At 44.7% G+C, this 24,172-nt stretch overlaps 1 protein-coding gene across 3 annotated transcripts in view; it reads right to left on the bottom strand.

Annotated features, from left to right (window-relative positions):
* Positions 1–3,810: 3,810 nt before the first annotated feature.
* The window catches only part of BACH2 (BACH transcriptional regulator 2), a 331,444-nt gene continuing 311,082 nt past the window's right edge, over positions 3,811–24,172 (bottom strand). For all 3 annotated transcript variants that reach the window (XM_004422127.3, XM_087443892.1, XM_087443893.1), the window contains 2 exons: positions 13,839–14,045; positions 3,811–9,981 (listed from right to left, as the gene is read on the bottom strand). In XM_004422127.3, coding sequence (XP_004422184.1) covers positions 9,499–9,981; positions 13,839–14,045 — 690 coding nt within the window. In that variant the 3' untranslated portion in view covers positions 3,811–9,498. The remainder of the gene's footprint in view (positions 9,982–13,838; positions 14,046–24,172) is intronic.

The following is a 24,172-nucleotide window of genomic DNA, read 5'->3' on the forward strand; positions in this document are numbered from 1 at the left end:
TTTGGTCCAAAGTCACAATGCTTTGCATCATTTATGTCCTGTGAGATTAAATCCCGACTCCTTAGCCTGGCACATAAAGCCTTCAGGCACTGGCCCTGCCTCATCCTCGTTCCCTGCGTTGTGCACCCTAACGCAGTTGCTTGCAGCTTCTTGCTCCTCCCCGTTGTTGCCCACACAGAGGTGGGCTGCTGAACAACCTCCATCCCCTGCGTGCCTGCCTTTTGGGGACTCATTATTTCTTATGGAGGCAGTTCCAGCATCTGCTTCTCAGCCAACCCTCTCCACCCATCATATATTTCTTTGTTTCAGCCCTATAGGAATTATAGTGATGGCTACCATTTTTTTTGTAGATGATAGATAATTTTTATTTTTTGCAAAAAGAGGCACATAGAAGATGCATCTTATTACTAGGAAGCACGTACTAACCATCAGATGTGAGCTTCCCTTTACAGGAGGTCTTCAGACAGAGGCCGGTTGTGATGGTTAATTTTATGTGTCAACTGGATCAAGAGGTGCCCAGATATTTGGCTAAACATTACTTCTGGGTGTGTTTGTGAGGGTGTTTCCAGATGAGATTAACATTTAAACTGGTAAACTAAGTAAAGCAGATTGCTCTCCCCAATATGGGTGACCATCATCCAATCTGTTGAGTGTCTGAATAGAACAAAAAAGTGGAAGAAGGGTGAATTTGCTTTCTCTGTTTGAGCTGGGACATCAGTCTTCTCCTGCCTTTGGACTGGGACTTAAATCATCGGCTCTATAGTTCTCAGCACTATGCCACTGGCTTTCCTGGGTCTCCAACTTGCAAAAGGTATATTGCGGGACTTCTCAGCCTCCATAATCGTGTGAGCCAATTCCTTATAATAAATCTCTCTCTCGTCTATCAATCTATCTTTCTATCATCTATCTATCTATCATCATTTATCATCTAGCTATCTGTCCTTCATCATCTATCTCCTATTGGTTCTGTCTCTCTGGAGAACCCTGACGAATATACTGGGTAACTGCTTAGGATGTTGCAGAAGGGAGCCCAGCCTTGGATGCGGCTGGTCTGTGCTTCAAGCCCAAATGGCTCCGAGTCTTCTTTGTCCTCACATTTTGCAGAGGTGGAAATGAGGTGTGGAGACGTGAAGAAGTGTGATCTGTTCCTTAGTGAGTTGAGAAGAGCCAGTGAAGACAGGTGGATGAAAATGACACTGGGGCCAAGCCCAACAGGTGCCATTTTAAAGGGCATACCATATTCCAGGTGCCTGAGACACATTATCTATACCTTGTACAACTGAGTAAAGTTATTGTTTGCCCCCATTGGTAGATCAGAGAAGGCTCAGAGAGATTAAGTAACTTGCCCCACAGCTAAAGGTCACACAGCCAAAGTGCCTGCTGTGCAGCTGGAATTCAAATCCAGATCTAGCTGCTCCAAGGCTCATGCTCCTTCCAGGAAGGCCTGCTCTCTCTCGTCCGTAAAAATCAGTAGCCCCCGGGCAAGGATTTATTTATACATCTGTCTGCCTGACTAACCTGTGATAGCTTGAAGGATAAGGCCTGTGCATTTTAAATCTGGGATGCCCAGCATGAAGCACAGCATTGGTTGAATGAATGTATATTTATGTATAGATGCCAAGGACAATACATTACCCAGCGCTTCCAATTCTCCAGTTTTTATTCCTTATTAACTGGTGTTCTGTCGTGTCTTGTCAACAGGTTTATTATGAGAGACTTTCTCAGAAACCTTTATGGCAGCATTTTTTTCCCCTTGTCTTTTGTAATTTAAATTTCCTTCATCCTCAAAAGCCTTTACAGGGTAAACAACTGTACAGCACAGAGGTTAAAAAAAAGTTGAAAGGACCCAGTGTAAATGTAATGCCTCCAGTAACTAACTGCTGGTGTTATCTCTGAAGGTTTCTGTCCATTGCTTTAGGATGAGGGTCACTGTCTCAGGGATGCACTCGTATCAAAGGGCAAGAGTAAAAGCCAGCCATGGAGAGCCAGTCATGCCTCTTTCTGGTTGACTCGGCAGGCCAGTGGCAGGTGTTTGTTGGGATCTGTAGGAGCCAAAGGTGGGTGTGAGGACAGACAGCATCATGCTCTTGAGTCAAACGAAGGGAAAGACACTTGCATAATGGGATGTGGGATGCACGGCTGTCTCCATCTCTCTGGGCCTTGATTCTTTGACAACAGTGAGTATCACGTTCATTTATGCCAGGAAGGCAAAGGTGCTCAATGGGGAGAATTGGAAACCCATTCCACTCTGGGCACCATCACAAGCTGGTGTCAAACATCAAGTACAGTCTTGCTAATGCATCCTAATTGAGGGGGCGGCAGGAGGTGGGTTGGAGAAGAGTGAAAAATTTTAGAACTATTTCAAAGAACAGCTCAGCTATTTCCAGATACATACAACGGAACTGCAGGGATTGGTGTAGGGGTAGCCAATCTGAGACTCCTCATTGTGCCCTAGAAGGAGACACGAATCACTCCTAAGGTGCACATTCAAAGCAGGCAAGAAAATGGCTGCTGCCACATGGGGCTGGGTGGTGGTTGAGTGCTTCCCTTCTGTGGGACGCAACAACTGTATTCTGTGCCAAGCACGATTGTCGTTCCTGCCACAAGCACCAATGTCAGGGTTGAAGGTGGAAGTGACCATCAGTTCTAAATGACCGGGTTTCCTACAGAAAATTTTGGGACTGTGACACCTGTTTTTCCCAGAATGGACTGAATAGTGTCATTTCTGTATTTTACCTCTCACACCTAAAATGTTATGACCGTGATGTTTTCAGAACAGCGCCCATTTGCCAACCCCATTATACGCTCTTGGAAGCCCTCCTGGACTCGGGAGGGTGTGCGTGGAGACTCGCCCCAGAGAGGAAATTTCAGCAACTTTGTTTTCCCATCTGGTAGATGGGCTGTGGCCATGCATTTCTTGAAACTCAGCTCTCGGCAGCACTGCACCCTCTGGACATAATGTGATTTCACTCTTTTTTGTGTGTGTGAGGCAGATCAGCCCTGAGCTAACATCCATGCCAATCCTCCTCTTTTTTGCTGAGGAAGACTGGCCCTGGGCTAACATCCGTGCCCATCTTCCTCCACTTTATATGGGATGCTGCCACAGCATGGCCTGACAAGCAGTGCATCGGTGAGCGCCTGGGATCCGAACCTGGGCCGCCAGCAGCAGAGCACGCGCACTTAACCACTACACCACAGGGCCGGCCCTGAATTCACTCTTTACAGCTTCACTGACAGCTCAGCCAGACGGCTCCTGAGTCCAGCGTTACTCACGGTCATCTGGACTGCCCACCATTCAGTATCTTGTTTTCCCTTTACATCAAAATCCAAGACTCAAATTACCCAATATACTTTTCTGGTTTAACTGTATTTCCTCCCTAACCACAATTCTAAACTCTTTGCCCTGCACTTCGTTGTATCTTGGTGTTGGTTTAATGCCCTTTCCCCCGTTTACTTTCATTTAGATTTTTGTTTTAAATTAATCATTTTAAGATAATTGTAGAGTCACAGACTGTTGTAAGAACTTATTGTTCAACGAGCTTCCCCCAATGGTGACATTTTGCATAGCTATCGTGCACTATCAGAACCAGGAAACTGGGTTTAATGCCTTTTCTCTACTCTCAGAGGCACTAGGGATTTTTAAAATGCAGAGTTCAGGAATCACAGTAGCATTATCACATGTTTTAGATTTCTAATCAGATAAATCAGGTAGCAGGTAAGGGTCCAAACTAGAGGAAGAGACATGGCTTCTCTGGGAGAACAGATTTCCTAAGGCCCTCGGCTCTGTAACCTGTAACACAGGGATTGGAGGCAGAGAAAATCAGTTTACAATGCATAATGATATGTCTTTATTTCATCAACAGAAATGGTGTCTAGACAAAATTCAGTTAACACTAGCAATTCAACTGACTGAAAATTTTTTTTTGCACAATAGTGTATTTACAATGAGTAAATGAAGTTTCAATTCATTAGTTCATAGCAATGCTTTTTTCCCCCAAAAAGGTAAAAATTCTTAGTTACAGAGAATAAGCATCAACAGCCATTTCATTTTTACAATAAAAACCACAAGAAAAACCACAATCACTTAGAAAAAAAAGACAAGCCTAAGAACTAGTACAATAAAATGATGCATTGAATTAAGTTACATTAATCGCATAGAATCTGTGTAAAAAGTATGTAGAAAAACACCTGATGTAACCTGTTACAGTCATTGACCAGTTATGAGAGGTACAGAGGGTTATACAGGTAGATATGTGTGAAACTGTCCGTATTGTTCAACCTGGGGAGGAAGAGAGGAGGGCTGCAGCCCCTTGCATACACTGAGAAGACCCTGTTTTGAATATGGCCTCTGGAGTTTGTAAGGCATTTATTAGAGGTGCACTTGCATCAGACTGGTTCTGGAACAAATTCTCACAGGCCCTTTTGGCCACACAAGCAAAGGTGGTGCTTGCCTTGCAAGGCTCACTGCGTGTAACCAGCACCCAAAGCTCCCAGATGCATTTGGAATCTTCCTCATCACTCAGTGGAAGTGGCAGGTCTCTTAGAGCGTGAATGGGCATGCCAGCATTCACACGTGCAAAATGCATTGTTAGGACTCAAGTGGAGGTCATCCCTCTGCCTCCAGACATGTTTTGGTAGAAGACTTAGCATCAATCTGTAGGAAAACCCCTCTTTTTCCAAGTCCCTTCACTGTTTCCTGATAAACATGTCCACCATCCCCACGGGAGCATTTGGCACTGAATGCGAGTCTACCTGAAATGAATGGTCTCGGTGCACTTCTGCTTCTAAGGAGGGCCACTGTTTTATCTGAGGTCAATAAACTGGAATGAAAATGAAAGTCAAAGTTGCTTATCCATTGCTTGAGAGCAAAACACATACACCACGTCACAACATTAAATCAAAGCTACGAAAGTGGGCCTCTGCAACCAAGTGGGTATTCTTCACAAAATGGCAGCATCATTTTCATATTACAATTAAAATGCACTGATATCCATTTGATATAAATATTATCTCCCAGGGAGGAGTGTAGCAAAATACTATACACTTACTTTTCTTTGCAAGAAATGATTTTGCACCGTCAGTTGAATAATTTATCCTCAATCTGCCACAAAGTCTTTTCTATGTACAGACACTATTTGCACACGCTATTTGTGTACAAATATCTTCTATTCTACAGCATCAATCTTTGATGCCTGGGTCATGAGATGGCTCGGGTGGAATTGAAAACAGACAGCTTGAACACAGAACGCCTCCACGCACACGGACTTCCTGCAAGAATAACCAACTCCACACAGGGCACTGCGCTGTGAACTGACTTGGCAGAAACTGAACCTACAACAAAATCCTTGATTTGGGGAAGGAACACTAACTCATCATACAGTGAACAGCTTTATTCTTAAAAAAGAAAAAAAAAATTATGTTCCTTAGTCTATTTACAGTGATTTGAGGACAAAACTTGACTCTTGCTCCTTCTAGGTCTGCAACTCCTTCAAAACTCTAAGCAATAGTGGACAGTTTGAAGTCGTTTATGAAGCAGCTCCTACTTTAAATGGGGTATAATGTACAGAACTAGATAGCCAGGTAGGGGTTTGAAAGAGCTTTGCAGGCTTCCTCATTTTGAGAGGATTCTGCCACTCCATAGCACACGGAGCAGCTCGTAGGGGCAGGACTTGACGGTTTCTTAAAAGGCTTATAATTTTATTTGTTTCTTCTTCTTCTTTAATGGCAATCATAAAGTATTAAAAGAGAAAGCGAAGGCTTAGACCTCCTGACAATGGCACTGCACGTCACGCTGTGCCCCCTTTCAGCCGTCCTCTCATGTAAGTCCCGGAGCTGGTCCCTCCCTCCTTTGTAAGGAGAAGGGGCAGCTGGCATACCAATCACTAGCCTTTCTTTACTTCCTTGAGAAAGCAACACAAGGATTAAATCCCAAATCATAGTGCATCTTAAAAGCAGCATACCTTTAGAAAGACAGTTAATAAATTACTTGTACAATATACAAAATAACGTTTCTTCTGCAGCATCACCTCTGACGCCTGAGTCATTGTTAGGAAACCCGGAAGAGAAGTAGCAGGTCGGCCTAGGAACTTTGCCAGCTCTTTTTGTTTGTTTTTGCAACTATTTTGTTCCAGAATCAGTATGTCATGAAGTTCGCTTTTATTCAAGGCACCCCCAGATAACGCAGTGAGACAGACACATACAGGAAAGCACTCACCTGCCTGAAGCCTGACCAACCTGAATGCAGGGAGGTTGTCTGCAGACACAAGCAGAACAAAGGCAGATCCATGGGGAGGACTAGATTCAGGAGGGTGTTAACTAGCCCAGGGCCACCTCCACTGTCCCCGTCCCTATAAGCCATGCTACCCTGGCCACTTGGAGACTCCTAAACAGTTCATGATTGGAGGGTCCTTTATTTTTGTAAGAAGGGACCCTTAAACACACAACTAAATGTCACCCTGCATTGCGAACACTACTCCTTGCTGTTAACTGTTTTTCTTTTTCATAAAAGACGTGGGCTTCGCCAGTGGATCCCAGAGAAACGAGGTGGGCTCCCACTGAGGCCATTTGGATTCTGGCCCCCAGCTAGTCCTCCTTTTGAATCAACCCAGAAATAATTTTGACAAACACATGGTTCAGAGTAGTAGAGACGCAGACATGTCACATAAACAATTGCACAAAGCCAGTCGCTGTTCTTGGTGGACAGTGAACAAAATAATAACTTGTTAAAAATCTCTCAGAAGTTGAAAGACAGTTTTTTGAGCAGTGTTTTTAACCAGTTTCCACGGCAGGGGTTCGGTAGGGGAAGAGGAAGAAAAGCAAGGTGGGGGGTGGCGGGAGGAGGATGTGGGCTGAGTTAGTGTGGAGAGAAATACAGAGACCCCTCCCCACCCGGAAACGGCTGCTGGGCAGGTGTGTGGCGACCGAACAACAGAGGGGGGACCGGACGGAATGTGGTCAAGACTACCAGTTGCACATGAGTTGTCACCAGGGTAAATCACGCCAACAAGCGGGTTTGGACCTGGTCACGATACGAGCAGAAAACATTCGTTTTTTTCAAAAAAGAGGTCACTTAAAAAAGGCAACAAGAGAGTTAAAAACAAAATGCTGTTAGCTGACTCCACCACCACAACACATACCTGTGGGTGCGATACGTGATTCACCTTGAGTTTAAATTCGAGCTGTCACCAGTTTTCCACAGAGGCCAACCTCACGGTGAAGCACAGAACCGTTCTACTAGGCGGAGAAATTCCAACAACCGGAATAAAAATGGTAGCTCTAACTCAGAGCTTGATCAAAATCTGTCTCAGACAGGCGCACACACATACACACACACACACACACACGAGAAAGAACAAAAACCCAGAGGCAGGTTTTAAAAGTGGAACTATTTTAAAAGAAAAGCCTTTTAAAAAAAAAATCCTACCGCTTGATCCAACAAATTTCTGGCATTCATACATATTTAAACATTTAGCGCTAATATTTGTACAGAAAAAAGTTAATAATACTAAAACATATGTTACTATGATTTCACTTTTCGCCTACATCATATACTAATTTCCCGTTTTACATGCAGCTTTAATATTGTCCAAACAATGGCACAAATAAAGAAACGAAGTCAACCATCTAGTCCCCATTGCCCACCACCCCATCCCCACATCAAACCATTCATCTGGGACTCTTCCCCCAAGCCAGGCTGGAGGGCCCACAGGAGGGAGGGAGCCCGACTCCTCCTCCTCTGCGGCTCGGGCACACCTTCCTGTAAACGTGGCCAGGGGCCAACACGCCCCCAGAGCCAAGGGAAGCTGCTCTGTGGGTTGCAAGCCAACCAGTTTTGCAGCAAGAGAAGAAAATTATCAGGTGAGGGTAGGTGTGTGTGTGGTCGGGGTGGGGGGCAGGGAGGGCTCCTGGCCATATTGTGTCCAAAGCCTCAGAATGAAATCTGCCTTTGGATAAGAGACTGGTGGAAAAACCTCAGAATTCAACTCAAACCATTTGGAGAAGGAAAGCAGAAATGTTTTTGCCTGTGCCAGGGAGAGCTCAGGCTCACATCTGCCCTGCTCTCTCCTACTCTGGGCGAGCTGACGGCCACTAAGAGGCAGGACCCCGGGGCTGCCATTCAAATCCCCTCAGGTGAGATGTCCTGGGAGGCTGGCCCTGGGCAGGGAAGCTGAGTGGCTGGGCAGCCAAGTCCTTCAAAGGAGAAGGTTCTATAGCACTACACTTCCAGGAGCAAGCAGAGGCCTGAGGAAGTGTTGAAATGAATGGGACTTACTCCCCGCGTGAGCAAACGGTTCTAACTTGATTTCTAGGAGCCAATGCCTGCTGAGTTATGGTATAAAATCATGAATTCCTGCTGTTTTGATGCGCTTTCGAGTGAGATGTCCAAACTCTCTCCCCACTTAGGAATCTGAACATCCAGCATCAACTCTGAACTCGCTATCTGCATTTCAACTCTGCTCAGGGAAGAGTGGGGAGGAGGTGAGATAGAAAAATATTCAAGCAGTTTATTGTCTATACATCCTAGGATGAATTCATTATTTGGCAAGATTGTTTTTCCTACATAATTATCACCTGAGTGCTTTTTAATTAGCTAAAATGTTTTACTTTTTAACTAAAAGCAAAGAATATACAGTATACTTGAGCTATACTGAAGTTACAACTTCATTTACGAAAATAGGTTTGACCAAAACTCAGTGCAAGTGGCAAAGTTGACCATGACTGTACAGTATCTGCGAGAAAAACACGAACCCACAATACTCAAATGACACCATTGGATGGTGCTCAAATCAAACCAAACAAAAAAAGGTCTGAAATAAAACCTCAAAAAAAACCTTCCAACATTGAATTCTGTTCATAAATAAGTACAAATTGAAATCGAACCGTGAAGCAAGAAAAATGACCATGTTAACAGTTACCAAACTAGTTCTGGCCTCAGAGACAAAAGAAGAGGAATGTTGAAACTGTTTGTCAATGAGAAATGAAGTTTCCAGTTTCAGGATGAGAAAATTGAGGCATGCAGGACTTTTGCATATGGAGAGATATATATATTTTATATATATATTATATATAATATGTACAGTCTAGCTATAAAACTTTCATGTGTATAGAAGCTGTCTTCAATGAAAAAAATTGAACATTCAGAAGAAATTCCTGAGATAGGGTTTGTGACATGGGCCACTGAGAAAAAAAATCCGTGGTTGGGTCCTAGAGGTGTTATAGTCTATCCCTGTTAAGATTGAAATTAACCCACAGACAGACAGTATCGTCACTGTTGTCTTTCCTTGCCTGGGCAAGGGGTAGCACCATTGTGAAGGTAACTATTTATCACTCCTGCTTGAAGAGAGGAGGGAATACTTAGAAACAGTATTGCTGCTAAGACCTCTGTAGTGTGCACCAAATTCCTTCTTGGTTCTTCCAGACAACAGACAAACAGCGCCACAGGCTGACCACAGAACACCTGGGTGGGGAGGTGTGAGAACTGGGAGGCAGGCCGAGTCCCTAGGTGTAGTCTTTCCTGGGCTGTTCGTCAGTTGTACACTTGTCAGTCATTTCCTGGCAGAAGTCCACAGTCACCGTCTGGCTCCTGGGTTCAAGGGGAGGTCCTCTCTCTGAGAAGGTTCCAGGGTCAGTGCCTTCCAGCCTCTTCCCAGACGTACAATTCTCCGAGGCGTTGCTGGGGGCCCAGGGCGGCCCGGGGGGAGCTGCGCCCTGCTCCAAGCAGCAGGGCATGCCGTCCCCCACCGCACACTGGGAGGCAGCCAGGGTCTGCTCACCGCCCAAGGGCGCAGGGTTAATACTGGAGGCTGTGGGGAGACCCACGGGTCTGAGGACAGGGCAGTACCGATGCAGGGCCTGGATTTGCTCGGGGCTCTGGATATCTCGGCAGACTTCCTGGGAGAGGCAGGAGAAATTGTCCAACAGCTCCCCCATGCACGCTTTTAGCTGATTCCTCTCTGACAACAGCTTCTCTTTCTCACACACCTGGACAACAGAGGAAAAAGAGAAGGCCTGGTCAAGCTTGAATCGGAGGACACAAGACTTCGTTTCTAGGAGTTTTCCAACCTTTGTTTTTGCATCCATTATAGTGTAACTGATGAATGAGCAGGTCAGGATCTAGAAACTTAAAAAATATATATCCAGGGAGCCTGGACACATACTTCTGCCAAGTATCCCGTCTGGAAGCAGATGTGCCACTGACTCTGGCACCTGCTTTGTGGCATCTCTTCATCCCTCTCTGAGGCCCGGCCAAGTGACCAGCAAAATCACCATCAACCAGAAAATGGGAGGGAGTCAAGGTTCCAGTTCCCTGAAATTTTGGGGTTTGCAGAGAATCAACTGGAAAACTCTCAGTCCCAAACCCTGTAGTTGAAAATCTCCCCCAAGTGTATTAGGTTGCCATTTTTGAAGGTTAAAAATAATAAACCAATTCCAACTAGATGACATTCTGGAAAAAGGCAAAACTATGGAGACAGTAAAAAGATCAGTGGTTGCCAGGGGTTCAGGGGCCGGCAGGGATGAACAGGTGAAGCACAGAGGATTTTTTTTTTTTTTTGAGGAAGATTGGCCTTGTGCTAACATCTGTTGCCAATCTTCCTCTTTTTCTTTTTTCTCCCCAAAGTCCCAGTACCTAGTTGTATATCATAGTTGTAGAGTTGTAGCTCTTCTATGTGGGATGCCGCCTCAGCAGGGTTTGATGAGCGGTGAATAGGTCGGCACCCAGGATCTGAACCGGCGAACCCTGGGTGGCCAAAGCAGAACGTGCGAACCTAACCCCTACGCCACTGGGCCAGCCCCAGCACAGAGAATTTTTAGGGCAGTGACATTACTCTGTGTGATACTATAATGGTGGATACATGTCATTATACGTTTGTCCAAATCCATAGAATGTACAACACCAAGAGTGAACCCCAATGTAAATAATAGACTGTGGGTGATGATGTGTTCATGGAGGTTCATCAATTGTACCAAATGTCCCATGCTGGTGGGGGATGTTGATAATGGGGGAGGCTGTGCATATGTGGGGGCAGGGGGCATATGGGAACTCTGTATTTTCCATTCTATTTTGTGTGAACCTAGAACTTCTCTAAAAACGAAAGTCTATTAAAAAAAAACAATGAAAATTAAAAAAAAAAAAAATTGACCATCAGCAATTTCATATGGTTGACCCAAAGTCCGCAGGCTCTGTGGCCTTTGTAGCAGATGGACTGAACACAACGCCCCTCTTCAGGAGAGCTGGGGACTGTACAGTGAGCCCTGAGCACCGACTCTCTCTGGACACGAAAAGGGCAGACAGAGCGTGCACACTGAGCCCTAGTGAACCAGCCAAGGTTCTGAGATGTTTTCCTTAAAGAAAAACCCACGTAAGCTGTCGTATTACTAAAACTCATCACCCCATCAGAGAGATGAATTTAGCCCCTGAGGGGAGACTGATTACGGTTCTACATAACTATTTGTGTGAGGAGAGAAGATGAGGAGGCTCCATGAGGCGCACACAATGAAATGGATGAAGAAACTGGACACCTGAAGCAGTGTGATGTGAGTCCTCACCAACCCTTTGCAAGGGTGAGCAGGAGGGGTGAGGAGAGGATAGGGGAGAATGAGGAGGGGGGAGAGAAGCAAACATATGACACGGGGGTCTCCTACATGAGAGCTGCACGCCCCATAACACGAATGCAATCTGGCAGGCAGCATGGGCATGTGTGTCGGAGACAGACATTTACATGGGGAAAGGGCACCTGCTAAAATATTTATAAATTTATCAAGAAAACATGTTTTAAAAATGAAAAATAAACAGATGTACAAGTGCAACTCGAGAGAAATACATTATGCAAGTTTGTAAAAGCTGAGTGGTGTGCTGGAGACGGCGTGGGAGTAGGGAGTGAGTGTGCGCATGCTGGGGGCTTGCAGGGTGGCATCAGCCAGCCCCCGCCTGCCAGCACCATCCTTGCCACTCAGACCAGGCGAATGGGCACAGTACCCCAGCTACAGGGTGGCGGGTAAAAAACAAAACACATCCGGGAAGTCTCCTTGGGGGAAAAAAAAATCTGACACTCGTGGCTGTGCAACCTAGACCTCCTTCCCTGTGACCTGGAAGTCTGCAAAGTGAGAGGAACACTGTCCAGTCCCAGGAGGGGAATCTCAGTCTCAATTCTACCACATCATCTCGGCCAGCCATTGACCCTTCCATGCCTACTGATCTGCAAAACGTTCCGGGCCACTTTCTAGGGGGAAGAAAATGAAGTGCTGTGTGTGATAGTGTTTTGGCTCTCTGCAGGAAAGGCCGTATAAATCAAGGCCTTGGTTAAAAGCATGAGGCTCTAAGTCCCAGACGTACATTGATGAGCTTGTGAAACACAGCATATTATTTAAGGGGTTTCCAAAAAAGTTGGGGGAGAACCAGGAGATGCCCTCTTGGGCAAGTGAACAATATTAGCAAAGTGCTTTAGATACTTGCCTGGTGTATGGCTTAGACTTTCTTATTTGTTCAGTATTACAAAATTACACAGAGAAGAATCCAATTACAAAAATCAGGCAGTTCTCAAATATGGCAATTAGAGTTATTCTACTACCTGAAGAGGAGTGCAGCGCTGGAATTACCATAGACATGTGCCTAAGGCCCTGACGACTTGCACCCGGTGGGCTCAGCCATGCCTGCTTCCCTACTGAAGCCCTGCAGGCTTTCAGAAGACCCACACACCAGCAGCAATATCTTGCTCCTTATGTGACTTAAATTAAAAATTTTTGTTGTTGTTGTTAAAATAACATTAAAGAAAAATTTGAAAGAAAGAAGGAATTCATAATCTCACAACCCAGTCACAATTTCCAATAAATTTTAGGGCAACAGACATTTCTTGAGAGGCGTCAATGGGCCTGCACTGGAGATTCAGAGATGATCAAGACACTGTCTTTGTCCTGAGGAACCTACGGTCTAGCGCCAGGGGCTGGGCAGACAGACAGACACACAGATAATGCAAGACTAACGTGATAAGCATGAAGCCAGAGGTCAGATTGGGGCTCCAGGGGCAGGTGCTCAGCCTCACGGGGGACTCTGGAAAGGGGCTTCCTGGAGAGGTGACATTAACCTGACTCTTAAAAGAACAAAGGACGCAGTTACAGAAGAAACAGTTGAGGAATGTCCAGGGTAGAGTGGAAACAGCAGAGGCACAAGCCCAGAGGTATAAACAGCGGGGGATGGGGGGGGAAGTACAGACAGTGGGATTTTATAAGGAGTGCAGTTCTAGGGAGTGGAAGATGACGCTGGAGAGCAGCTACAGAGTGAATCACCAAGAGCACGCTGGGTCTTGCTAAGGAACTTGGGCTTTATTTTGTAGGTATGGGAGCCACTGAACATGAGCAGATTTTCCCTGCTTGGTGGGTATTAACTAAATTAAAAAAAAAAAGACCCTGAGGTCCGGGACTACCTTGATAACAGGTAACATGTACTCATGCTTTTCAAACTTATCTTATCTTGCTCTTAGGTTCTCATCAGGACAGTGGCTTACCATGAGGCTAAGGATTGCCATGTGTAGTCTGAGGACCCAAAATCAGATTATGACCACATTAGGTGGCCTCCTTCCTCTTCAGCCTGATCCACACACGGCACCTGAGATGACTTTCCACTACCGGGCCAGCAGAAAGATGGAGCTCAACAAGGTTGAGCTGGATACATAGAGGATACATATAGGACAGTTCTTTTAAACAAGTTGAGAAACTTGTTTAAAAATAAACCCAACTTCCCTGAATGGTGACCCCTCTCTACTTCTCCAGCCTCCACTACCGCAACTTTGCATCAGTCCTGGGTATTCAGGTTGTTGATTGCAACGGACGGGTCAACTCACCAGTTTGCGGATTTCACATTCTAAATTCTGAATACAGTCCAGTTTCCTCTTGCGGCAGCGCTGGGCCGCGATGCGGTTCTTGCTGCGCCGTCGGACGTCGTGAATGAACTCTAACTGTTCTGAGGTTAGCTTGTGCATCTTAATCATCATCTGGAAATCATTCCTTGGAAGATCTGTGATTTGATCTACAGGAAAGGGAAGTTTGACCTGAAACCAAGAGTAACAGAATATGATTATGGCAGCTGGATTTTCGTTTTAATTCTGGCAGATAGAACATCAAAAAATGGTAAAACCTCCTTTTAAAGATGACCAAGTAATATGGAAACTACTGAAAGCAAGCAGTGATTAATTCTTTCCTGTTTCAGATATAAATAAGATGTAATACTCAGATAATCAAAGAGAACATGAACACACAAATTATAATGTCATTATCATTCCTGAGATTTTTGAAGCAAAAGGCATGGAAAATATTGGAAAATGTATAATCTTCTATATAGCTATATTGCCACAGCACCTTTGTAAGAGGGGCTCTATAGCTAGTTGAAACCTACTTCCATAAGACAAATAGTCTCAACTCAATAAGATAATTTATAGACAGATATCATCTAAGGAATTATCTAAAACACTTGAATGAAGAGAGCATGGCACACCTGGAAGATGCTGGAAAGACAGAGCAATCAGCATGATTCTTGGTTACAACAGCCTAAGGGAGACACAGGGAGATAACCTGGACAGGCTACACCAGTGTAGACTAGAAGTCAGAACTGAGCTGTAGTCTTTCCCACCAGACATGAAACCTCAGGCTAGTCACCCCACTTCTCTGAGCCTCAATTTCCTCACCTGCAAAATGGAGTGTGCTTTTTAGCTGCACAGTGCTAGACAAGTGTTAGGCACTTTGGCAGACTGTATTCTCCAAAAATACAAGTCATCTCATCTCACATTTTCTTTTACAACATGATGTTGACCTTCCTCTATCAAGAGGTGGGATACACATTCCTGCCTCTTGACCAATACAATGCAGTGGGAGTAATGGTGTGTAACCTCTCAGGCTAGGTCATAAAAGGGGTTGCAGCTTCCTCTTAGGCCTCTCAGATTGCTCTCTCTGGAGGAAACCAGCTGCCACGCTTCAAGGACACTAAAGTAGCCTTGTGGAGAGGCCCATGTAGAAAAGAACTGAGGCCCCCAGCCAACAACCAGCATCCCCTTGCCAGTCATGTGAATGAGTCACCCTGGATGTGGATTCTCTGGGCCCAGGCAAACTTTCAGATGATTGAAGCCCCACCAATATCCGACTTCAGCTTCATGAGATATCCCGAGCCAGAAGTGCTCAGATGGGCCACTCCTGAATTCCTGACCAACAGGAACTGGGAGAGATGTTAAATGATTATCGTTGCTTTAAGCCATGAAGTTTTGGGGTGATCTGTTACGCAGCCATAGATAACTGATGCAGATACTATTACCAGCAAGATTCCTACTTTCAAAGTCTTGACAAATCAAGGCAAATAAGCTTTATCCAAGGAGAGGACACTAGTCTCTTAACAGATGAATCTGTGTCCCCCTTATATCCTGTTAAATGCTTGCCTACAACCCCGTGGTGGTTTGAAATATTTCTTAGGAACCATGGCTCTCTAGGGCCTCCTCAGCATCCATGAGGTGACACAACAATGAGAACACAGGCCTGCATCTTCCAGCAGTGGGTCACTACCCTCTCCAAGACCCTCACTGATGATGCAGGGACTTCAGGGTTCAGTTCTGCTCCTGTTTCAGGAGCTCCTGAAAACGAAGGCTGTGTTTGTTTGGCCAAGAAATACAGTGTTTCCCAGCTCAGATAGCCTAATTCTCGCTTTCAGTAGCGTCTGCTTCCGATGGACCAGCAGATGGCACTATAAACCCAGACTTTCTTCAAGCGCCCGCCCAGCGCTGTCCAACGCAAACACCACCAGCTGCGGACGTGCTTTTACATTTTCTAGTAGCCACGTTAAAAGTGAAAAGAAACAGGTGAAATTAATTTTAGTAATATATTTAATTTACCCCAACATATCCAAAATATTTTCAACATGTAATTAATATAAAAATTATTGAGATTTTTTTGGTATTAAAATTTCAAAATCCGAGGCTCATTTTATACTTCCAGCACATCACAATTCGGACCAGCCACATTTATAGGGCTCAACAGCCACGTGTGGCGTGTGGTGACTGCACTGGACAGCACAGCTGTGAACTTGAGTAACCAGAAGAACAGATGGGTAGGTCCAGGTTTAACTGATCAAAATATTTTTGGGTGAAGAAACCAACCTCTCTTTAATATTCAGAAGCTGCAGTGTTCTGTTTGTGTGGTTCAGGGGAGTGAGGTGAAGATATTTTATCCTGACCTCAGGCTTTTTCTTTGGTTGCATCAGATGCCACAGACATGAGTCCAGATCCCGACATTTGTGGCTAGTTAATCCTGATGCACAAAGGCAATCACACTAAGTGATCACTTGACTTTTCTGTGGCTGGATGCAATTGCTCTGTCGGGTTGCTTCACAGCTCTGAGCCTGCTAGACGTGGCATTTGCTGAAGGCCCCCAGTGGGTGCTCTGATTCAACTTCCACATGGTGAATTCTGTCCCATGACACCTGTAACATTTTGGCCCAAAAGAGCAAAACTGCAACGGTGCACACGACACCACTCTCCACTCAGCCCTGCTCTGACTGCTAAAGACGGGCCGCCAGGACAAACAGCTCCTTGTTACGGGCCCGGGGAAGGGCTTTGTCCATGGGGCTGTGTTTGCACAGGGCTTATAATGATATGAAAGAATGTTTGATTTCCCTTTTATACCCTTGGGATAACACACAGACACTCAGATCCTGGACGGTGCCTCAATGACACAGAGGTCTGTCTGTGGGAGACACGGATGTCTCCCCACCAGCCAGAAGCCTTGTTTGCACAGCAGAGGTTGCAGCTTTTCTACGCCTGGTGGAGTCTCCTCCTCTGCTGACAACAAAGCAATTTGTTTCTGCTCTAACTTGTGTTTACTTATTTCCAGAAAATATATACCTAGAGCTCAGGCCACAGAGAAAGTCAAAAGGCCTTCTATACCAAGAGCTACTGCATTTAAAATCATCCAGACAGAGAATATAAAACACTAGGGAAACAGGACAGAGGTTGACAGGGAAGAGGAAAAATCAACAACGCCAGTTTCAAAGTCCTTGAAGCAAAAGGCCATATAAAATTTCAGCAGAGCTGTTGCAACTCCAGCTGCTTTTTAAAGAGGTCAAAGGAAAAGAAAATAGTCAGCTATAGACTTTCTTCCACGTGAAAAAAAAACAAAACCCAACCACTCTTGTTTCTTTTTAAAAGGCTCTGTTCGCCATCTAGCCAGGGAGAACTGACATGGACTACCAAGAGGGAAGTCCTGGGAGTTCTTGGAAAGGCACAGCGGTAACTTCACCACAGCTATTTGCTATTTTCAGAGTAGTAAGTTCCAAGCCAATGGGCATCTTCCCTGGAGATAAACGGCAACCACTGACCGCCACGTGGAGCTGGCAGAATATTCCATTCTCAGGCTCGTAGGCACCCAAACACTCCCCAAACGGGGCTCAAAAGTCAGCTAATGAGATTTGGCCTTGGAAAGTTGAGACACATTGAGAAGGCTGACGTTCTCCCTTTCTTCTGGTGAATTCTTACAACCCAAATAGGCCCAATAGGGCTTACCATCTTAATTTATTGTTCCTCCACACCCTTATTCTTCCAGGATTTTACTTCTCAGCAGTGGTTTGGTTTTCATTCACTGGGCCCTCAAAAATAGTGCAGAACACCCAACTTGACAAGATGAAGCATCCTGCCAACTACCACCAGCACCTGTCTGAACGGCCGGCCGGCAGCTAATTCAGCAGACCACACACAGATGAGGCTAAGCGGCTAAAGGAGGTAAGGCCAAGGAGGCAGCAGAGGAGGGGAAGGGCCTGTGGGACGGAGGGCACTGATTTCTCCGTGGGCCCGAGGCGGCCGCAGAGGGGCTGCCCCCTCTTTGGGTCTCAGTAGAGATTCCGCAAGTCAGGGGCAGCCGCTGAGTCAGCAAGGCCAGGGCCCAACAGGGCAGCCCGGGCCCGGGGCTACAGCTTGTGTAATCCGTTCCTGTTGACTTTGCCCAGCCCCGTAAGGCGCTCACTCTTCTCTTCCCTCTGGAGCACAACAGGAGCAACAGGACAGAGGATGCAATTTTTAGCCCAGCACCTGCACTGGCTGGCTAAGCAGTGACCAAAGGTGGGGTCAGAGCATCGGGGGCTCCAGCTCTCGTGCAGTCAGTGAAACGAGTGGTCCCTGCAGTGTGCCGAGGGACCTCGGGCCCCAGGGGCTGGCATAAGGTGGGAGGAAGCTGTGACACCTGAAGGGTGAATGACTCCTGAACATTCCTCCCCGAGGGCCTGACCAGGGGCTGCCGCCTGGACCCCTGGGTGCCAGTGCTTCCTTCTCACCAAACAGAAATCAGCTGTTCCCCTTCTCTCCCCTGCCAACAACCACCCCACTTCTGCGGCCAAAACCACATCCCCTTTCTTCCAGTTAAAGAAAAATGTCATTTAAAAAATTATATGAGAAATATAACCTCTTGCAGAAAATTCAAATATGAGACAAAAGAGGGGAAAAAAATTCCCACCCCCAAATGATGACTCTTGCTCTGGAGGACTCTCCTGGGATCTTGGTTTTCTCTGTATATTTTTTACAGGGTGGGAACCAGACGCACTACAGCTGCCTCACCTCACGTTAGTTACCTTAACCCACCTCTTGTGCCTGGTATTGCCGGTTTGCCGGATGGGGCTCTTGGAGAAGCAAGAGAGATGTGAATGTTGTAGAGAAAGCCGAAAACAAGCATCTATTTCCTCTAGAAATCCCACTGGAAGCTGGTTAGTGAATCTTCTTTCCTATCTCCTTTCTTGGTTTCACCACCTGATGTTGAACAGAAGCCGCAGGAGTCGAATCATAACTCAGGACCCGGAGGCCCTGATGGTGCAGTCAACTCCCCAAAGCCTTTAACACCTATGCCCTTCAAGACACTCAGATCTCTAAGTTGTCAGGGGAGGAAGCAAGCTGCCCACTGGGCTGATGATTCCAGTGCTGCTGGAACGGGGACAGCAGTGCTAGGCAGATGTCAATGGCAAAATCTCCCCTCCCAGACTAAGAACTGTTTCCTGCACAATTGCACTTCTACTCCCTACTCTCATGGTCCAGTTTCTGGAACAAACACAGGGCACCTGGGATTTAGTTGTGATACTGCAATTAATTAGCTGTGTGATCTCAGGCAAGTCTCTCATTCTCTCCGTCCTGAAGTTGTTCGAGGATCTGTGGGTCAGAGGGAGACAATGCCTGCCCTACTTAGCAAACAGGGTCCCTATGAAGAATAAAATGGGTTAATAGATGGAGAAAGCACTTTGGAAAGTCTGAATTGCCTTATAGATATGAAGTATTAGTTATTATTTCCGTTTATCAGCTCGATCTTTCTTTGTCGCATGGTTTCTCCTTCCAGACATACAGCATGCTTTGGAGTTCCAGATGCTAACAATGTCTTTCTAGACAACACAAAACATTGTTTAAATTAGAAATATGGCTGACTTCTGTGCTGCCCAGCAAGGTTTTCTTTTTATTAAGCAGACCAATTACAGACACTTTTAAAAAGATGCCTGATTCAACAAACCACAAAAATGACTGTAAAAATTTTACATACAACATATGTCAGGAAGTTAGTGTTTGGATGGAAGAGTTATTGTCAGACACAGCTCTTCTATAACATTTCAGTGTTTGCTCTGGACCTTATTTCTCCCTGCTCCCACACACATACACAACACACATACACAACACACACACACACACATACACACACTTGCTCTCACACACTTTTATCCCTTTTGACATGAAACATGTTAATTAACCAAGACCAACTAATCAATACTTTTAGCTGTGAAAATATATGTCTTTCTAGCGCTTCTTTTCTAAAACCCACAATTAATTAGAAATGCTGTGGTACAAAACCATCTCACCAAGAAGCTTACTACTTGGAAAATGCTTCTGACTTTTCTCTAATTTTCAAATTGTAAAAACGAACCTGTAAACCACAATGAGATAGCACTTCACACCCACTAGAATGGCTATGGTAAAAAAAAAACGTACAGTAACAAGTCTCGGTGAGGATGTGGACAAACTGAACTCATATGCTGCTGGTGGGAACACAAAATGGTGCAGTTACCTTAAAAAACAGTCTGGTAGTTCCTTAAAAGGTTAAACATAGAGTTATCATATGATTCAGCAATTCCACTCCTAGGTAGATATTGAAGAGAACTGCAACCATGTCTACAAAACACTTGTACACAAATGCTCACAGCAGCATTATTGATAATAGCCAAAAAGTGGAAATAACCCAAATGTCCCTCAGCTGATGAATGGATCAACAAAATGTGGTATATCTACACAGTGGAATATTATTCAGCAATAAAAAGGAGTGAAGAACCGATACATGATAAGGTACCCTGTGGGTACATTGCCGGCAAGGATAAACCTTGAAAACATGCTCAGTGAAAGAAGCCAGATACAAAAGGCCACATATTTTAAGATTCCATCGAAATGAAGTGTCCAGAATAGGCAAATCTACAGAGACAAAAGGTAGATTAGTGGTTGCCTGGGGTTAAGGGGAGGGGGCAATGAAGAGTGACTGCTAATGGATATGGGGTTTCTTTTTGGGGTGATGAAATGTTCTGGAAATTAGACATCAGTAATGGTCATACAACTTTGTGAAGCATTAAAAACCATTAAATGGTTCACTTTAACATGGTGAATTTTATGGTATGTGAATTCTATCTCAATTAAAACAAACCTATGTGAGACAGACATATAAAATTCAAACATTACAGAAACACATAGAAATAAAACTTTCCCAATATTCTCTCTCCAACTTTGCCTATTTTTCTTATTCTCTTTACTGTTTCTATTATTTATATGTTTATTTATGAAGCGAACTAGGACCTTGTAATGCATAGTTTTTGTCACTTTTTTCACTTTAGGACATGTTCATTTTTTCATTGGAGGTAAGAAAAAAATTCCCAAGTTGACTTTGTAAGTAATACAGCAAACCCAGAAGTCATAAAGGAAAAGACTGATAACTTGATGACATAAAACTTAAATTTTCCTATACAGAAAAGATACCATAAACAAAAAGACTAGAAAAAAATATAGGCAACATTTATAAGAAAGGGTTAATATTCCTATATTAAAGATTAAGGGTCCTATAAGTTGATTAAAGTCAAACAACACAAAAGAAAAATGGGCAAAGATTTAAACTGGCCAGTCATGGGAAAGGAAATACAAATGGTGAATACACACAAGAAACGATGTCAACCTCATCAGTAGTCATCATTTTTGGCCCATCAGATTGGCAAAAATCAAAAGGATTGGTGACAACTAGTATTGGTGAGAACAGGGGGAAATGGACTTGCATAAATTGCTGCAGGATATGTGAATTGCTACAACCTTTTGGGAAAGTAGTTAGGTAGTACCTAACAAATGAGCATAATCTTTAACCCACTTAGGGGACTCTAACCCACAAAAATAAAAGCACTACTGCTAAATATGTTCACAAGAATGTTTACTAATGCAGCAATGTTTATAAGAGGGAAAAAAACTGGAAGCAACTGGAATGGCTATTGATAGGTGATAGCTGAATAAATTGTGATTTACAAGACCCATGGATATTAAAGAAACAGGCGTGAGCTCTATGTGATTGACCTAGAGGCATGGACACAGCAGATAGCTATGGGAAAAGAGCAAGTTGCTGAGTAATTATACAGTAAATGCCATTAAAATAAACCCAATCCCCTAGAGATGCCAATAGATGTTTGTATACTGTTTCAGGCACAGAGAAAGCCTGTTACATTTGGCATGTTAGGGGATGGGTATGCTGTGTTTGATTATTTAAAAAAAGAAAGTAATTTTAAAAAGCTGATAGTTGATGAAGGACAATATTGTGCTAATTGAAGCTTTCTTCAAAGCTGGGAAATAGTTAAAAAGGATGAGAGAAGTCAATGTTGAGATGAGAGAGCTAACAGGGTATAACTAGAACATCTTACAGAATATAGGTATGCCAACACTTTCCTCTTCATCTAACATTTTGGCTCCCTCCAGAGGTGGAGGAGGAGGGACTGAGAAGGAGCACAGACCTGTCAGTCTGAAGCACTAGACTGGTGGCTGGCTGGAGGTGAGAACCCTTTTTTTGGTTTCTGACTCTGGTGTCTCTTTGGGGTTCACTTGGAAGAGAAGTGACCCGGACCTTATATAGGAGCAGACTGGGGCAGAGTGAGCCCCATAGATGCTGCTTCTTCTGGGTCAGTTCAGGAAAACAAGTTATGATTCATCTTGTGAAGGATTTGCCTTTGAGGTTATTACTGGGAACAACCCTTCCACCAGGGGTCAAAGTAACTCTTGAAAGCAAGTTATTAACTCAAAGAGGAGCACTCAGGCTGAGCCCTGAGATAGTTCTTTTTTATTTTATGTTTTTAACATTTTTTTTTTGCTGAGGATGATTTGCCCTGAGCTAAGATCTGTTGCCAATCTTCCTCTTTTTGCTTGAGGAAGATTCACCCTGAGCTAACATCTGTGCCAATCCTCCTCTATTTTGTATGTGGGTCGCTGCCACAACACGGCCACTGATGAGTGGTGTAGGTCTGTGCCTGGGAACTGAACCTGGGCCGCCAAAGTAGAGTACACCGAACTTAACCACTAGGCCACAGGGCCAGCCCCGGAGACAGTTCTTGGAAAACCTAATCTCCTCTACTAGGAACGCTAAAATGTCAAATTGGGAACAACTTTAGAATTATAACAATCTTGTCCAAAATGTACTACTGAGTGGGGCTAAGTGTGATTCCTGAAAAGGCGGAGAGCTTTGGGAAATGTCTCTTCTTTCACTTTTAGAAATGAAAAGAAGATATTTTTTTTGAAAAGTAGAAATAAAAATATTTTTTAAAGCAGCAATATTTTTTGAGGGGACACCAGTTCTGTTCATGACTATTTTACAGGTTGAATGAGTCCTCCTTTTATTTCACTTAGAACTCAAAAGTTCTAAGGTACACAGGTGACATGGCCTGAACACAGGAAAAACACATGTGCTCTTGTTGGTGGCATTTAGTTCCAAGAAGTAACTTTAAGCTCTCTTCTGGGATACCAGAGAAACAGAAGGAGATTTATTGGAAACTGACAGTTCCTTGAACGTATGTTCCTTGAACATACGCAAATGTCATAAAAACACAACCTCTTTAGAGTAATGGTGGCGCTCCTCCTAAGGGAGAGACAGAAAAACAGACTCGGAGACATTTGTCCTTTTCGTGAGTCACCAATCCTTGGCAAGACACAGCGTTATGCTGATTATCTGGACCAGCGACTAGGCCTCTGCATCAGTGATGCTCATGAACACTTTCAGGGAAAAAACACAATAGTGATCAGAGGGAAAGAAATGTGTGTGGAAGGAGAGAGCACAGCCTTTTCCTCTTTTCATAAAACCTCAATCCTCTCAGGTCAGGGACACAGATGTGACTCTGTCTTATGGCACTGGGCACAACCTTCCATCCCAAACCAGACGGGATATGGTGTGTTCAAATAGGAATAGTTCCCATTAAAATTTCCTTTATAATTTCTTTTAGCTAAATTAAATCCTTTCAGTATGTTGCCGTCTTTCTCCATTTTTGCCAGGCACTAACAGAAGAGCTAGCTAGCAAAGACGAGGAAGTGACCACAGGGCATTTCTGCAGCTGGCACAGGGAGCTTTGGAATATATTTTCAAAACATGCCTGAACTAAAACCTCATGTGCTCCTCGCCAGTCTTGCAGAGGCTGAATAAACCGCACGTGGCTCTGTGAAAGGCCACCTCGCCCCGTGTGGCATTTCTGCTGTCTGGTTGGGTTAACATCCCTGCTTTACTGGAGGCTAATATCCAGGGAGTGTGGACGTGCACTGAGGGACTGGCCTACCGCGGACCACGCTTCAGCTCCCCCTGTGTTTTTTGGGTAAGCAGCTCTGAGGAGGGACTTGCACCAGGTTTGCTCACTCCTGCTCCTGATGCAGGTCTGAGACACAGGTGACAGTCTCAGGCTGGTTCCTCGTCACTCAGCAAGACAGTGCCAGATCATGACACAGACTCCCTCAGATTCTTCCAGGGGCCTCTTATGTTACAGGGGGAAGGGGGAACATATGGGCCGTCCATTCTTTTCTCTCCTCAGCCACGTGAGTCTTGCTCACGATGTGGCTGGTGTTGCTCCTGCTCCCTCTCCCAGCATTGGTAAGACATGGATGGAGCCTTTGGGAATCTTCATCCA

Source organism: Ceratotherium simum, chromosome 19, assembly GCF_057802395.1.
Source record: "Ceratotherium simum simum isolate JZ-2026a chromosome 19, ASM5780239v1, whole genome shotgun sequence".
In the NCBI taxonomy this organism is placed as follows: domain Eukaryota; kingdom Metazoa; phylum Chordata; class Mammalia; order Perissodactyla; family Rhinocerotidae; genus Ceratotherium; species Ceratotherium simum.